This window comes from Lycorma delicatula, chromosome 4 (assembly GCF_047948215.1).
Source record: "Lycorma delicatula isolate Av1 chromosome 4, ASM4794821v1, whole genome shotgun sequence".
NCBI classification, from domain to species: Eukaryota; Metazoa; Arthropoda; class Insecta; order Hemiptera; family Fulgoridae; genus Lycorma; species Lycorma delicatula.
This window is the reverse complement of record NC_134458.1, coordinates 85,491,749-85,508,868: the sequence shown is the minus strand read 5'-3', so window position 1 is coordinate 85,508,868 and position 17,120 is coordinate 85,491,749. Positions and strand designations below refer to the sequence as shown.

The 17,120-nt window shown below is 27.9% G+C and overlaps 1 protein-coding gene across 4 annotated transcripts in view; it reads left to right on the top strand.

Moving 5' to 3' along the window:
* The window catches only part of LOC142323617 (uncharacterized), an 84,915-nt gene that overhangs the window by 34,667 nt on the left and 33,128 nt on the right, over window positions 1-17,120 (top strand). For 2 of the 4 annotated variants that reach the window (XM_075363488.1, XM_075363486.1), the window contains exons 2-3: window positions 3,889-3,975; window positions 8,046-8,164. In XM_075363488.1, the coding sequence (XP_075219603.1) occupies window positions 3,889-3,975; window positions 8,046-8,164 (206 nt within the window). Of the gene's footprint in view, window positions 1-3,888; window positions 3,976-8,039; window positions 8,165-17,120 lie in introns of all 4 variants that reach the window. The other 2 variants (XM_075363487.1, XM_075363484.1) reach the window with 1 other exon arrangement.

Genomic DNA, 17,120 nt, shown 5'->3' with positions numbered 1-17,120 from the left:
CATCGTTCTTCTGAAACCATTTTTCTTAGATGTTCTGAATTTACATAAAAAAATTTCTGCCGATTGCGAAATCCTTAATCCACAATGTTCTTCTATAATTATTCATTTTCTTAGTTGTTTTATGAGTTTACTTAACAAAATCTGTACAAATGTGAAATTAAACCACATTATCTTGTAATTTTGATATTATAAGATCATATTTGTTTTAAGAAAATCTGGTTACACCCTGCTATATATTTTAATCGCGTAAACCTCTTATATTCCTGTTTCAAGATATTTTTATTTAATCATTTATATTGGCAATTGTATAATTTGAAATTTCAGGATTGCTGCTGCTGCTTCATAGTGATCCTATGTTGAAATAACTTGCTTGATTTCAATCAGATGTATAAATCCTTCATAAATTCCTTCCACCTTTTTCAAACTTTAGTTCATTCCATTTACACATTAGTTGCATCTCTAACATGATAAATAGACAGCTTTGTGGGATACTTTTAATCTGGTTTGAAAACCCTTGCCAGCAGCCAAGCTTTTGTCATCAAGGTTCTCAGGATACATGGGGCTTAGAAACCTCACCACCGTTAACAAAATCCTGCATCCTGTACTCTCTATGTGGGTTTGTTGACAGTAGGATTCCCTGGTTTTATTTTCCTTTGTATACATGTAATAAAAGATTTTCCAGTTTTCAAATACTTTAAAAAATACTTGATGTGATTTCAAAGTACTAGGTATTAATTTTATTACTGCTAATCATTGCTAAATGTTTTGAAAAAATTTGTTTTTTAAATCTAAATTTATTAATTGATCTTATGAGTCAGTTCATTGCTACATTTTTTTTTTTTTCAAGAAGTCATTTGACTTAAATGAGTACATATTATCTCTGTGATAAGTTAGGTATTTAATTTATTTCGTTTGTAGAGTGATTACTGTATGTAAAGTAATAAAATACTATATTTGGGGTAAATACGGTTACTATTATGTTCTATGAGTAATATTTGAACTTCTGATGAAATTTCAAGGTATGTTATATTACAATTATAATATAATACATTGGAGAATGTTTTGCAGATTGTACATGACCTGTTAGTTTTATTTCAGTGTTAAAAATTCTATTAATTATATAATCGTATTTAAAGTTTGTAGACTGTAGTGATAATTTTTGTTCTCTAGTTGCATGATGCATGATTTATTGCTGGTGTTAGTTATATTAATTGTGTTAAAGTAGTCATAAAGGAATCAGTAAAATTACAGTAGCTTGCATGTGCGTGGCGGTTTTAGTTTCATCGTGGAAACATACCTGTTGTCATTTTCGCTCAGAAGAGAATTAAGTTGATAGAATAAAAATCTTTAACTATGGATAAAATGTTATTTTATGTTTTATCGTAATTATTTTACATTAAATTCCATTGATTCTATTCTACATCGAAAAATATGTAACTTCAAGGTGGATCCTATTTACATACTATTTATGTGTAAATATTTGTATTTTAGTTTTTTGAGAAACACTGAATGCCGTCCTTAAGTAGTCTATTTAAACAGTAGATTTATTTAAAAAATATAATTTTTTAAGTTGCAGATTTTTTTGTGAGGATTTAATATTTGCATGCTTATTGATTCTACTTCAAAATAAATGCACATAATTATTAAATTGTTAAATGATGGAAATTAGAATGTTTAGAACTTCAAATAAATTTTGAATTGATAGTTATTAACCTTAATTCATATTATTTGTTTTAATTTACATCTCTTTTGAGCGATTGACACAGATTGTAATTTTGAAATACGTGTTAAATGAAAATTTTCTATTTAAAAAAATAAATAATAAACAATAATAATAGAAAGAGTTAACTGAGGTTCAATCATTTTTAATTAAATTAATTTTGTTTACAAAAATTTTTAAAAAAAGCAGTGAAAGAATAATATATTATTCTGGTTAATGTTATTTTATTTATCAATAATGTCCACCTCTCTGCCCAATATGTTTAGACGTGTTTGAGCCAGACCAAACTGTTATCTTTCTGTCTCTTTCTCTCTCTCTCTCTCTCTCTTATTTTTTTCTGCAGGTAGAAAGGAATTCAGCAAAACAACTGGAATTATTTGCTGGTCTCAGATTTGGGTGATCCAATAATGTATTTCAAAAAACGGCCACGTCTCTGTGATGTTTGATTTTCTAAATCTTACATCGCTATTGACGTTTTTTTTATTGTTTGTTTGAATTATAATTATTATTATTATTATTATTATTATTATATTATTACTGGAACGTTCTGTTTTTTCTTGATATTTTTCTTTGTTGAAAGTTTTTACGTGTGAAATGTTTGATGAATCTTATATTAGTTATTCAAATAAATATATATATATATATATATTATACATATTATATATACACATCTACACACATACTTATTAAATATTGTTTGATGTACATATAAGGTATGGTATTGTTTGGTTATTAAATATCCATGGCTAATGTGAAGCCTCGAATGCTTTGTCTGTCTGTATGTTCATATTAGCTATGGTCTTGGTGGTGGGTATGTAGTTTTTTTTTTATGCGGTTCGGTTTGGAACATTAACCAGTTTTTGTTAATTTTTATTTTTAATTGTTTTTGGGGGGAAGGGCAATTAGATGTGGTCAACTTATTCATTTGCAATTTGCAGTTATTTAAAAAAAATTATCATTTTCATTTTAATTCACTGTCGCGTTTTGATGTATGTAAAAAAAGTTATTTTGAAAGAATAGTGCATCGTTTAATTTTATTTAATAGTGATGTAAATTAAATATTCTTTCTAACATAATTTTTAAACATTCTGTAAGCTTGATTGTTTAATAAAATAATTTGCAAATTATCACTTGGAATTTTGTTAATCATTAAATAGAAAAAAAAACTCGAGTTTGTTAAAAACATATGCATATTATGATAGAAAGGGTTTACCCATTTTTCCTTCTGCTTCATAATTTTACCCTGCTTTTTAAATCCACTAGATAGATCATAAAATAATATTCACAAACCATTTCAATAACATTACTAATGTAAAGCTATATATTTATTTTATGTCTGCAGTTTACATACATTGAGTAAAAGTTCAATGTTTGAAATACTTATCTGTCCTGACCTTCTCTATTTTTTTTTTCTAATTTAAAATTTTCTTAAAAATGTTATTTGTTTAAAAGAAAAAGTTTTTATTTACTGATGAATAAACAATAGCAGAACTGTTGAGAAGTTTTGTGAGGTCTTATGTTCTCATTGTCCTAATTACTGTAGCACTTCTGCTGATAATTATTTATTTTTTATAAAATATTCTGGGATTTGACTCACTCCATTTGTTTTATGATACCAAATTTTACAATAATTATCACCTTATTTATTGGTAATGGTATTAATGTTTTTGGTTTGTGATTTTATTAATAGATGCTAGTGGAGTGGACATTACTGCAATGTATGCATATGCCCAGTAACATTCATTTATAACATTGCCTCAGTTATGCATGTGTATATTTGTAATATTTTATTTTTAAATTTTTATTTATTTTCTCCTTAGGCTGTTACATACATGTTAAAAATTGCACCCTTTCATTGTAAATTATTTTATGCATATATACGTGATCTTAATACCGGTTACAAAACTCTATTTTTTTTTATAATATTAAGAATAAAACTTAATTTTTATAGAATACAAAAAGGTTATATTTGATCTGTTTAATGTTTGTAAATTCAGTGAAATTAAAAAATTTTTCCCTATTGCTTTGGTTTGTAAATGTTAAATCTAAAAACGAGAGAAATTTACTGTCACTTCTAATTTTATAGATATAAAGAAATAGTTGACCTTTCTATTTGCCATTAAAATTTTAAACATGTTCAATATTTGATCAAATTGTACATGTTACAGCATTCCCTGGCGCACCACAGGCTCCCCCTACAGGCTTTGTGCCTGCGCCACCACATCCAGCAGCAGCAGCCGCAGCAGCATATGCCGGTAAGATTGTTTTTTCTCTACAGAGGATTTAATTTTTTTTTTTGTCGATTACTTGAAATGCACTAATGTAACTAGAGTTGCAATTTCTTTTTTATCTTTAGCATTATTACTAATCTTTATACTTATATATATTTTTTTTTTTTGCAATAATATGGGAAAATGGGTTTAGAGTGCAAGTTATTTCAGCAAGATTTGATTAGAATTAGAACTTCACTACAAGTTTTCTGTATGATGAACTTCCTTCCATCTTATGCATTCATGCGATCAACATTACTTTGTTTAGATGTTAAGCATCTTTAAAAAAAATTCTGGTTAAGAACTTCCACAACAGACTGCAAGATCATGGAATGTGTCGAAGCATTTGTTTGGTAGAACACGTAGATTGTCATGTATCTTTTTCGTGAGTTGTTTTTTCTGCAAAGATAATTTTCTTATTACACTTATTAATTTCTTTAAATGTTAAATGTAAAAAGGATGTGATTTCAAAACTGCTGGGGAAAATGCCTAGAAATTTTACATGCTACAAGGGAAACAGAGAATAAAGAATATTCTATTCTGTTGGCACAGATAAATAATTTTTTAAACAATTTGAAGCAGTAAGAGAACCAAATTTTAACATAAATCCTTACTAGTGCAGTGGGTAAATGTTGGTGGCAATTATACCACAGGATGCAGTTCAAGAAAACAAGAATGAAGACGTCATTGATGGCAAAGACAGATATAGCAAAGAAACAAATAATGTTACCTAAGTTCAACAAGTGCTAGATGAAATAAAAATGTTAATCAAGTAGTTTATTAAAGCACAGAAAAGTGTAAATTTACTGCTACAGTGTGATCAAATTGATATTTTGTTAGTAAATCTCAAAAAACAAAAATAGCAAACTTTTCAGAAAATATATTTACTAGAGCATTTTTCCTACCCAACTTTATTTTTTAACTCCAAATTTAAATTGAAGCGTTTGCTAGATTTTTAAAATTGTTTTTGTCAACTTAAGATCTTTAACCTGTAAATTGAAGTAATTTTTTTCTATGGAAACTTATATTTCTTCATGTATACTGACATACTGCGTAACTAATCTCTTGTTGCTGAAGTTTGTTCATACTACATAATTTGTTAGCAGAGCATCTCACAAGATTAATGTGAAGACCATTATTGAATTTAGTTGTGAAGCATTTCAAGTATAAGATCATTTTTGTGTTACATACTGTATTAATATGTTTAAAAAATACCCTACTTTCATTAAAAAATTAGAAAAAGCAATATGTAAAGCAAACAGTCATTTCTTGTTACTTCTGCAGGCATTGCCAGGCCTCTTTAATATACATTACAATCAGGAGCACTAGATTCAACTTATACTAAAAGGCAGAAGATAAATGATTAATCTAGGAAAAGTTAACATATTTAATTAAAATCTTCCAAAACAGTCATTTAACCTTGAAAACATCAGTTCTCAAATTTTTTTTCAGATATGTAAAGTTGGATAGGTAAAGATGTTACAAAATGCAACTACCAAAAAGTTGAAACTTATTTATATTTCCATTTCTGTTTCTAGAGGTTGTCTATCAGTAGATGCCACGATGTATTCTTTTTATTGTTAATCTCTGTTGACAACACTTTTATCAATATACCTGTATTTTTGTGTTGTTACCATATTTTGAAAATGTTAATGTAACAAACAGTAAAAACTAACCTTGATTTCATATATATAATTATTTTCTTTATGTTAGTATCATACAAATTTTGTTTTTCTTTTCTAGTGGGTGATGAGGAAGTTGTTAAAAGAAATAACATTTTATTTATATTACATGAATTTAACGATACAGATTTTCTAGGTGTTAGAAAGATAACAGTGAAATTAATTATTAAGTGAATATTACTTCTACATTAATTTTAGATATTTATCTGATTGGTAAAAATGATGTGCTTATAGTAATTTCTGAAAAACAATGTGGAACAGATTAATCCCACTAGAAAATTAAAATATTGCTTCAGCCATTGGCATTTTACATCCTTCACACTCTGCGATTTCCAGGATTCTACCCTCATAGAAGTTGTATAAATTGCAGTTGTTTCCATATTTTGAAATTCAAAAAACCTTTTAAAATGTTATCAGCTAAAAATTAATGGTTACTGAAGCAACAAAGTGCTCTGATTGATGAGTTGTATTAACTTTGGAAAAAGTACTCAAAAGTACAAAATCAACATCAGTCAGATTTCTGAAAAAATTATTGCTTTAGAACTGCATCTCCAGTTGATTACAGTTTAATAGTAATAATCTGTATAACTTTTAATTTTACATTTGTATTTTGCGTAAATCATGTTAATTGTTGATACCCGCAAATCAACATATACCATAGTGAAGTCTCCTGTTTATTTTGATTTCTCTTAGATTGAAACAATTTTAATATTTTCTTTGTGTTAGTATCCTTTTCATAACTGAAACCTTAAACTTATAAAAACCAAAAATGATAATGTAAAAACACTTACGTTTTCTAATCATGAAATAATTTATTTATTTTTAATCATTCATTCACTTATACATATTACATTCTAACCCATTTCTGGTCCTGTGCTACTCTGCAATATACTACCATCCCACTTGTTTTTATTTCATGCCAAGCAGTGTTAGGTTGTATTCTAGTTCTCTTCAATTAAAACGATTTTTAATATTTTCAGTGGTACCTGTGGGGGTACTGTTCAATCAGTTGAGTGATTGATTGATTAACTGTAGTATAAAAATACTAAATAAATTCCAGAAATTATTAGGTCATAGATTTCAGTAATGTGATTTTCAGTGGATATTTTGCTCTTGATAACCCACGAGTATTTTCTTGATTTTAGCAGTAGGAAGCCCAACATATCTGATAAGCCCTTGATCGTTAGGTTGGCTTCTTATGCAGTACCCTGAATAGAATTCAAAGTCCTAGTATACTGCAGGCAGAGTTCCCATCACTACTGGTTTCCTGTTGGCTGCTAAAAGATTCTAGCATAGAATCATGGTATTTATTATAATTCCCATGGTACCTGTCTGAAAATAATGAAGTAAATAATGAGGAAAGTGATAACCAACCAAATGAGGGACTGAATTTCATCGGACTAGAAAGGAGTGTTGATTTGTAGATTTTACATCTGGGGTGCTACTGATGACATATTAGTACATATTCATATTTTAGCGTGATGATACAGTTAGTGTTACGGATGTTAAATTCAACCGTCCTACATTGCTGTTAATATACTTTTATTACATGATGAATATTTTATCAGTAGCATTATTCATTTACTAAATTTAGTGGTATTTAAAAAATTCTTTTTTGTGAGATGCTAACAGACAAAAAAATTGTGTATATTTTATTATAAATTTGGGAAACTGTATCCAACGCAAGTTTGTAAATTGACTTGTTGAAGATATAGGTAATAAATTGTACATTTATTTAAAGATATTTTTAGCTGTGTTCTGTTTGCTGCTGCTTGTGATATTAGATGACTGTGATAAACTATAAAAATATCATCCATGTGATCAGGGAGTTTGCTGTACCATCAGAAGAATGGAATTTTTATTAAAAAGTATTATTTTCAAGTATTTTGCAATATGGTCAGTCTGAAATATGATAGTTTATGCCTTTGGTAACATTAAAAAATTATTAATTATTTGAGATAACATTAGTAATGGTTAACATCCTAGTAAGTAAATGTTTATTGTACTGACAAAGAATAACTCGCTCATTGTCATGGATAAAAAACTGATTGTTAAGACTTAAATAATAACAAAAGGCTCATTTCATAAAAGGACAGGAAATTTAGAAACGTAGCTGCAACAATTTAATAGACTCCTGCAGAGGAAAGTTTAAATCCAAATTTTCAATTAGTGAATTAGGCTGCAGTCATAGTTTGCTTCCGTTTCAATGATATAATGTCAGTACATATTCATAAAATATTATCATTACTGAGTTTTATAGAATATTTCATCAGAATAAAATTATTTTAAAGTGATTGGAGTACGTATGAGCTTAAATTTGTTACTTAGATTAAAATTAATTTTGCCTGACTGACTATTATGATTTAGTTCCAGCTGCTGGCCCATATGGCGTGTTTCCTGGTCAGGCACAGCTCTATGCTGCTGCCCAAGCTGCCCCTCCACCAACTTATGATCAGACGCTTACTCATCCAGCTGCGATTGTAGGCCAGCAGGTAAGTTATTAATTTTAGCTTTACACTGATGTTTAATTTTGTTATGTTTTTATAGGCATGTTATGAGCTACTTTTATATATGCTAAAAGGTTGATTGTGATTGGAAGGCAATTTTTTTCAGCGGTATAACATAAAAAGTTAAGATTTATGTGCTTATGATTATGAACTTTCATTTCCTTTAAGAATTGAGTATGTATTTGTATTTTTTTTCCAACACCTTCATGTCAAGTATTTTTTGAAGTGAAAGATAATGAAATATTTATTAGTTCCTACAGATTGGGATTAGTTTTGTTATTTAGTTTTCTTTATTTATTGGTTTTGGATAGTTCAGTTTTTAATTGATTTTTTTCTACTTATATGATGTGGTGTACAGATAGCTTTTTTGCTGTAAAATTAGTTAGTGCTGTTCTATGCTAATGATTACTCTTATTTATTAAATGGTTGCCAATCCATTATTTTTTTTCTTCTTGAAATTATTTTTAGACGAGAGTAACATATTTTTTTACATATACATGTGTTAATAATTATTAAAGTGCATAATTTAATAATATTCACCTTTCAGGTATACAATTATGTTACAACCCAAAAACATAAACCACCATATACTTATTGATGCTAAGTAATGGTTTTGTAGAGCAACTTACAACTATTTCGCTTAATCATTGACTTCTTTAAAACTAAAGCCAAAGAATTTCACCTAGTCTATAATTCAAAAGTATGAAAAGCTATGATTGTGAAGTACAGATATATGGTACAAGTTGGCTTTTTAATGTTTAATTGCATGTATTATGATAATAGTGTATAAAATTAAAGTCTATTTGCTGATTGATTATAAAGAAAATTAGCAAGAAGATTAAAGAAGAAGATTTTTAAGAAAATTAGAAGACCATGACTTAGACTTAGACTTAAAATTAGAAGCCAACCATGGTTTAAGAAGGGTTTAAGGGCTGTTAATCATCAAAAGAAGAATAGAAAGTAATAAACAGGATACAAAGATAAAAATTGGAATCTGTATTTTACCAATTAATTGAAAATAAAATTGATTCAAATACACAGCAGAATGTTAAAAAATTATTTATTTTTTAGAAGTAATTATTTATTATTTTTTTTATTGATGCTGTTGTCATGCTGATTGAAAAAGTTCTAGGGTGTTGCTAAATTAAGCTCATGTTAGCAATTTCAAGTTTTATTATTATTATTATTATGCATCTGTATTTCGCTAGTGTTAATTTTATTTACAAGATTGCTCTGCTCTTACATCAAATCTGAAGGATTGATTATTACTGTTTACTGAGCCGTTGTTTACAGAGAGGCGGTGTGTTGATCAGATATAAATTTTTCCAGTTAGATTTGTTCCTATGTATTCTGGTATTACTTGAAATTCAGTAAGTAATGAAACCTGATTGAGCTGGATTACAAAGCAAGTTGGAGATTGTCCTTATTAATATAATGATTGAAAAATTTTTAATAAAAATATCCCATAACAATTGTTATATTTAATTATTATAAATGTCAACTGTGAGTCCTTTTATTTAAGAGAAAAATTTGCAGTTGTAATATTTGTAACTAGAAAATGGATAGGAGCATGAAAAGTCATATAAAAACTTCTTTTTCAATATAAATTACTGAATTTGTTAAAAAAAGGGTATCTTATTTTTAATTTTTAAATAATATCTGTAAATGTTAGAAGTATTATGATACTTGAAAACCTGTCCGTAACTTAATTTACCTGTAAAAAAAATTAACTCTAATTTCTGTACATTAAACTTAGTCTTATTGAGTGGCAACAGATAAGGATGGTCTATGTTCTTCTATTAGTTAATTTGAAGGAATTACAACTAACTTTATATTCGCTAATGGTTTTCTTTGATCTTGATGCTTCTTTATTCTTAGAGCTTTCTGAAATAATCTGGTTTCATCTTTTTTTTTTGTTATAGTTTATATTAAAGCAGTCCTTCGTCCTTTATTTTATCATTAATCTTCATTTGAACTTTGTTTATTTAAAGTAAAACATATTATTATACAAACATACATTTTTTAGAAAAATTCATTGTATTTCATTTTCTATCTGAAGAAAAATTTAATGGATCTGGATAAATAATTTTTTTAAGTATTTATATTTTTAGTGAATTATTTAGAAGGAATCAGAAAAACTGAAAAAATAACAATTTTGATTCATTTTTTTTCATTTTGGGTAAAATGTTATGAGCTTAGAGGTTTCTGAGAAATGAAAGATTTTATGCCCAGTGCAGTGTTTTCGTATAAAACCATTCATTTTAATAAATCTGTCTTCTGTTTTTCATAGCCTTCTGTGAACAGACTTTAGATCATCCATCTTGTACTTCATTTAATATGTTTAACTTGGTAATTTTTTTTTACAAAAACTTCTTATCAAAATTAAAAACTTTTTCTGTGTTTACCTGATCACACGTATAGTGAATTTAGTTTTGATAATTGTAAATTAAAAGTTTATTTCTTAACTGTGTATGTCATAAAATTTCTATTTTTATGTACATTTGATGTTTAGAGTTGTGGTTTGTTACCCTAGTGTTATATTATACTTGGATTATATTTTTATTAAAAAAATGAATATAAATATGAATTTTCTATTGAAATAGAATGCAGCAAAGTTAAACCAAATGAACTGTATGAATGATCAGGTTGGACGGTAATGCTGATTTAATGAAAACTGTGATTAAGAAAGTATAGCGATATAACATAAAAAATACATTTATCAAATAATATGTTATAAACAATATTAGTTTATTAATCTAAACCGGCAATCGACTTCTATTCTTCTAATATTGACCGCTATTTCCTCTCAAGTTTTGCTGAACTTAGATACTAGGTTATCATTTTGAATACATATGGTATGTAAGTTTTCATCACATTTGCGTTTTTACAGTTTGCATCTGAAGTTGTAGAATATCTGGTAAAGTTATTTGTGTTTTTAACATAGAATGACACTTCTGAATTTTACTATAACAAAAAAAATGTGGAACAAAAATTAAACTTGACCTTAGGTATGTTTGTTGCAATTTTTACAACAAAATGATTTCTAATGATGTTTTTTTTTAATTTAATGAAATCTGGTTCAGAGATAATTTCCTGTTGTCACAGATTGACTACTGGCTTGATCTGATCCAACAGAGTAATAGTACAATCATTTATATATGAGTTTGTATATATACAATCACATTTATAATTACAGTTTGTTATAATATCAGTTATCAGATGAATTATCAGTATTAATCTCCTGGTCGTTGAGACTGATGCAGTGTAAAACATTAGTTCATTGAATAGTGAAGTTATACTTTGAATTTTTAGTTTAAAAATGTAATAAATGTTTTTTAATGGATTTTATTTTTTATTGAACGTATTTCTAGCACAGTATTATTATTTTTATTACTGTTGGTAAATTAAAATTATTCTTCATAAATATTCTTAAAACATTAATTTTTTTCTACATGACCAGTTATAAAAAATATCTCATCTGCTGTTACTGAAATATAAGGCATAGTTGTTGGGGTTGATCATTAATCCAGGTGATCGATCGAGTGATAAAGTGTGATGATTGTCTTTATATTTCACCTGTAACTGTTTATTTATAGTCTGGTTAAATTTTAACATATTACAGATTTTATGTTTAATATTAATTGTAGCATGTCTAAAATAATTATTGATAATTGTGTTCATGGAAAAGATATTTATATATTTAGTTTTATGGCGTTTTTATATTTATTAAGCTATCTTTATTAACTCTTGATGGGATAAACAGCTTGTGGTATAAGTTGCGTAAAGTATGTAAATGTACAATTTTTTTTATTAATAGCAGTAATGTAATTAATATAAGTTGAGTTTATCTTCGTGTTTTATTTTAATGTGTGAAGATGCTTTGTTATATACTAATTTGATGTTTTAAAGTTTGAAGGAGTCTGTGTATTTACATATTATTTCTTAGTAATCTAATTAAAATTTCTTAACATTTGTGAGTTAGTTTACTGTAGTTCCTGTGAGAGATCTTTCTTTCTCATCATCTACCCCGTTGCTTTTTGCCGATTACTTCTTTCCGTGTTTGTTTCTGTTAGGACCTTGCTGGTCCTATTCTATTACCAGGACCTTTATAGACAGTGGTGTATCCTTTGTGTGATTTGGTGGGTGACTAATCACTTAACGTAGGAACCTAGTTTAGTTTCATGCTCAGTTGTGGCACAATAAATTTTATAGTCAAACTTCCTGTGATGTAAAACAGGCCTCCTTATCCATCTTAAGGTCCAATACAAGGAACAACTTTCATCATCAGAGGTAGTTGCACTTAAATAGGATAAAGCAAATTCTTTTGTGTAATATTTCATTAAATTTTGTATACTGAATTTTTAAATCTATAATGTTAGTTAAGTGTTTTAATGTGTTTTATTTATTTACACTTTAAATCCTAAGATCAAGTGTGTAGCTCAGGGCCCCACTTTTTATTTATTATAAGATCAGTTTTTTCTGATGCAATCATTGTTGAATTTGACAAACGTATGAAAGATGTTGTCATTCAAGGTTATTGTATTAAATTTTATTAACAATTATTTTATTTTTTTACATTACCCCTTACATGATTTTAAAATCTCTCTTAACAGAATATTGAATATAATGTGTACCCTGAAATAATTTTTTGCTAGTATCTAATGTAATTTATGTAAATTTAGTGACTCCCAAGTTTTTTTAAAAAAATGCATATAATTTGAGTTATACCTGTTCAACCTTATCACTAATAAAAATGTCTTTTAAACTCTCATGAATTAGTCACTGAGTTAAGGGATTTTGATTTATTAGTTGTTGACTATATTGAAACTTAATGCAGTTTAATAAAAAATTTGATGTTCAATATTTTCAGGCTCTGTAATTTGCTTATGAGAACTGTGAGCATAGGGGTTTTATTATTTATAATGTCCACATCTAAGCTACAGCTTTGAGTGTTTGAGGCTGTCTGTAGAAAATCCTTGTTTTTATAACATCTTTTCCCTTATGAAAATAAAAAAATTCTTTTATTTTTCAGTTTCTATTTTTAATCTGACATTCCCTGTTGTGAACGTAAGCTACTAATTTATAAAACTGGACTTTGATATTGTAAGTTCATGCATGTATACTTTTTGTAGTCTGAAAACTTTTTTCCTTTGTACTTGATTTCAAATTTGATTTCAATTTACTAGTGTTGCCTCAGATAAGGATAATCCTGAGTTTTGAGTAAACATATAATGTAGGTCATTCACATCATTATGTTATAGTGTGGTTGTCTCTGTTCTTGCAGTTTTTTTTTAATCATATGTAATAATAAATGCTAGTTGTGTTTACAAAATGACATTATATCTGGTGTTATTTAACTCAGGTGACAAAAAACAACTAATTCCTTAAATGTGGTTCAAATTGTTGGCATTTTTCAGTTTTTAATTTCTCATTTGACTGAGGATGATACTGCCTGAAGTACATATTGTTTAGTAGGAACTGTCTGTGATTAGATCATTAGCATGAAGTGTGCTGTAATTCCGGAGTGAAACTCTGTTGGATAGTAGTGTTTTTCTTATTTTGTTTGATCATGTTATTACTCTTATTTAATTCTTGGTCAGAGTTTTAGTAGTTTTCTCAGAGCTTTTGTTTACTTTATTAATAAACTCAATTGTTATGCAAGGAATTGCATACAATTAACTGTGGGGATAAAGTAGAAACCAACTTACTCTTTCAAGAAAAGCACACTTATTTCTTAACTAGAAATTAACTTTAAATAGTTGTAAAAGAGTTGTAAAATTTAGTATTTCTGATTTCCAAATTTTTTTTTAGGAACTGAACACTTTTCTGTTTGGTCTCTGCTTATGTTTTTAGATAGCATAAAACAGATGTTTTTATGATTTACTCTATTTACTTTGTCCTATTGAGATCTGTAATACTCAAATTATTAATTAATTGTGGTAATTTCTTATCCTAATTTTTTTCACATTTTCATGTATTTTTTTATTCTACATTAGAATTTGAAGCTGAAGCCTCTTTATCAAAAATCCTCGGTTTTATCCTAATTAATCATATGAAACAAAAAAAAAAACAAGGTTCAGTAAATAAAATTATTGCACTATGCAGACATCACAGTACTACACTAAGACTAAAAAAAAAACTTTCTTATATTGCAGGAAAGCAAAGTAAATATTACAAAGAAAATCATATAAAAACAAATAAAATATGTTTTTATTTAAATTACATAAAAATCCGTGAACAGCATATCTAGCACACATTTCTGTCAAAAGCATAAACATAACTGAGAATACCTTTACAAAAGATCTACATAGTACCTATACATTTCTTGTTCCACCACTTATATTTGCCCCCACGTGCTATGTTGTTGGCTTAGCATTAGGATCAACAAAATTAGAATATTTTTTAATTAACTGTAAAAATATTTGTTACAGTTAAGTAACAACCTAGATCCTTCAAACTCATTGTACTTTTACACCCTGCAACAGTGTACACATTAATAGTTAGAAAATTTAGAAAAATCTGTATCAAGTTAACCCTCCAACTTATCATTGGTAATCCACAGTGTTAAGATTTTGCCAGTGTTACATTTACAGCTGGTAAACAGACTTTCATTGATCTTATTACTTTCCCCTTGTTTTTGATTTTCATGACCCTCGTCTTCAAGACAATAAACTTTATATAAATAATTATTTATATTATATTATTATATATACACATATATCTATTTTATTAATGTAGACAAGTGAATTTTGTCTCCATATTCAGCTGCCTCCTGTGTAACTGCTGGTCTCATCTCTTTATACTAGAGTAATAAATTTACAGTTGTGATTAACAGTATACATGAACTGCACAACTAGTTGCCTGCTCTAATACACATTTTCTGATAGAACTTTCAAGAGTAATTTCTAGAACACATCTGAAATACAATTTTTCATCTTCTGTTCCTGGAAGACTATACATTCATACTTCATGAAAGTGAATCTAGATTCATTAAATGAAATGGTATGCAATTAGCAAAGAAACAGAATTTCTTATTTCCTGCATTTCCATTACAAAAGAAAATAAACAAAATATAATCACAAGATTATTTCAAAAAAATTACAACAGCTGTCAAAATAACTTAACATTAGTTGTTAACAACCAGAGGAGGTTACACCTAAATATTTTCTTTTACATAATAAAGATTTAAGTCTGATATTTGTTCTTAAAACAGTTTAAATATAAAAATTAATTCAAGTTTCAGAGGAATGATATTTATGTGCAACCTAAATTTACTTTACTTATACTTATTCATTGTACAAACTTATTTAAATTTTAATTATGTTTATTGTGCTATTTTGCCTGATAATTTATATTGGTGTATTATTATTGTTTCATTACTGTTATCCATTATTAATTCATCCTTACTTACATTTTTTAATATCTTGTTGAAAGGAGTAAACTCTTTTTTGCCTATTTCCTTGATTTTTCATTTTTGTAAAAGGTAACTCATGTTTATTTATAAGAAGATTTATAGTTAAAATTTGAGGGTTTTTTTAAGTTAAAGTTTGTGGATCTCAGTGATATGTTTTTCTGTTTGTTATTCGTTGCAGTTGTTTTGAAAAGAATAATAGTAGCTTTATACTGATAAGCTTTGATTTTAATGTTATCAGAATGCATTATACGTAAAAATGTATTCATAAATTATTATAAATATTGGTTTTATTCTTTGATCAAAGTACATTTTTAGTTTAGATTATTTTTCATCTATATTTTGAAATTTTATTTATGAGGGTTGTCTGAAAAGTTTTGAGCCTCAACATGAAGATGGCAGAACTTGTCAACAAAATTTAGGGAATGTATTCATGCATGTGTTAAAAGGTACTCACTAAAATTTCAACCATTTTGGACACTCAGTTGTTTGACAATCATTTGAATAAGTCATTATGAGTGTTTCTGTGAAAATGAAAAAAATTGAATATCATGCCATGACTAAATATTGTCATTTGAAAGGCAGTATGCCTTAATTAAAATTGAGTTGGATACTGTTTACTGGGACTCTGTCACATCATTTGTCACATGAAAAGACGGGCAGCTGAATTTAAATATTGTTGTACAGCTTGGTTGAAGAATGTTCAGGACGGCCAAAAACTGCAACCACCACTGATACAAAAAAGTTCACCAAATGGTGCTGGACAACCGATGAATTAAGGTTAGAGAGATAGCAGAGTCTATGGGCATATCGAAAGAACGTGTTTGTCATATATTAATTGAAGAATTGGATATGCATAAGCTGTTTGTGTGTTGGGTGCCGCGTTTGCTTACTTTGGACCAAAAACGCATTCGAATTAACATTTCATTTGCGAGCAGGGGCTTGCAAAACAAGTCAGAGTTTTTGCTTCAATTTATAACTGTAGATGAAATGTGGATCCCTACTACATTCCTTAGATGAAACAACTGTCAAAACAGTGGACTGCAAAGGGTGAAACTGCTCCGAAAAATGTGCAGACCTGCACCATTGGCTGGGAAGTTGTGGCAACTGTTTTTTGTGATAGTAACAGAATCTTGTTTATCAGTTATCTTCAAAAAGGTAAAACAATAATGGGACAGTATTACGCATCACTACTTAACAAGCTGAAGGCAAATATTGCAAAAAAAAAACATTTGAAGTAGAAGAAAGTGCTCTACACTTCGATAGTTACCATCCTCAGTTTGGAAAATTTTACCTGTCTTGATTTAAATTCTGATGAATTTGGGGCTAATTGGTGGTTAGGTTTTAGTGTATTATTTTTTAACAGTGTTGTACTAAAGAACTAAAAATAGTTTGATTGAGACTTAGGAGCTGGGTCTTACGTTGAGTTTAAATCATCTTTTAGTGCCTTGCATTTAATATGCTAGTTAATGAGATAAGATCAGTCATGTTATTTTGGTTGCCTCTCTCTTACAACTTAATCAGTATATA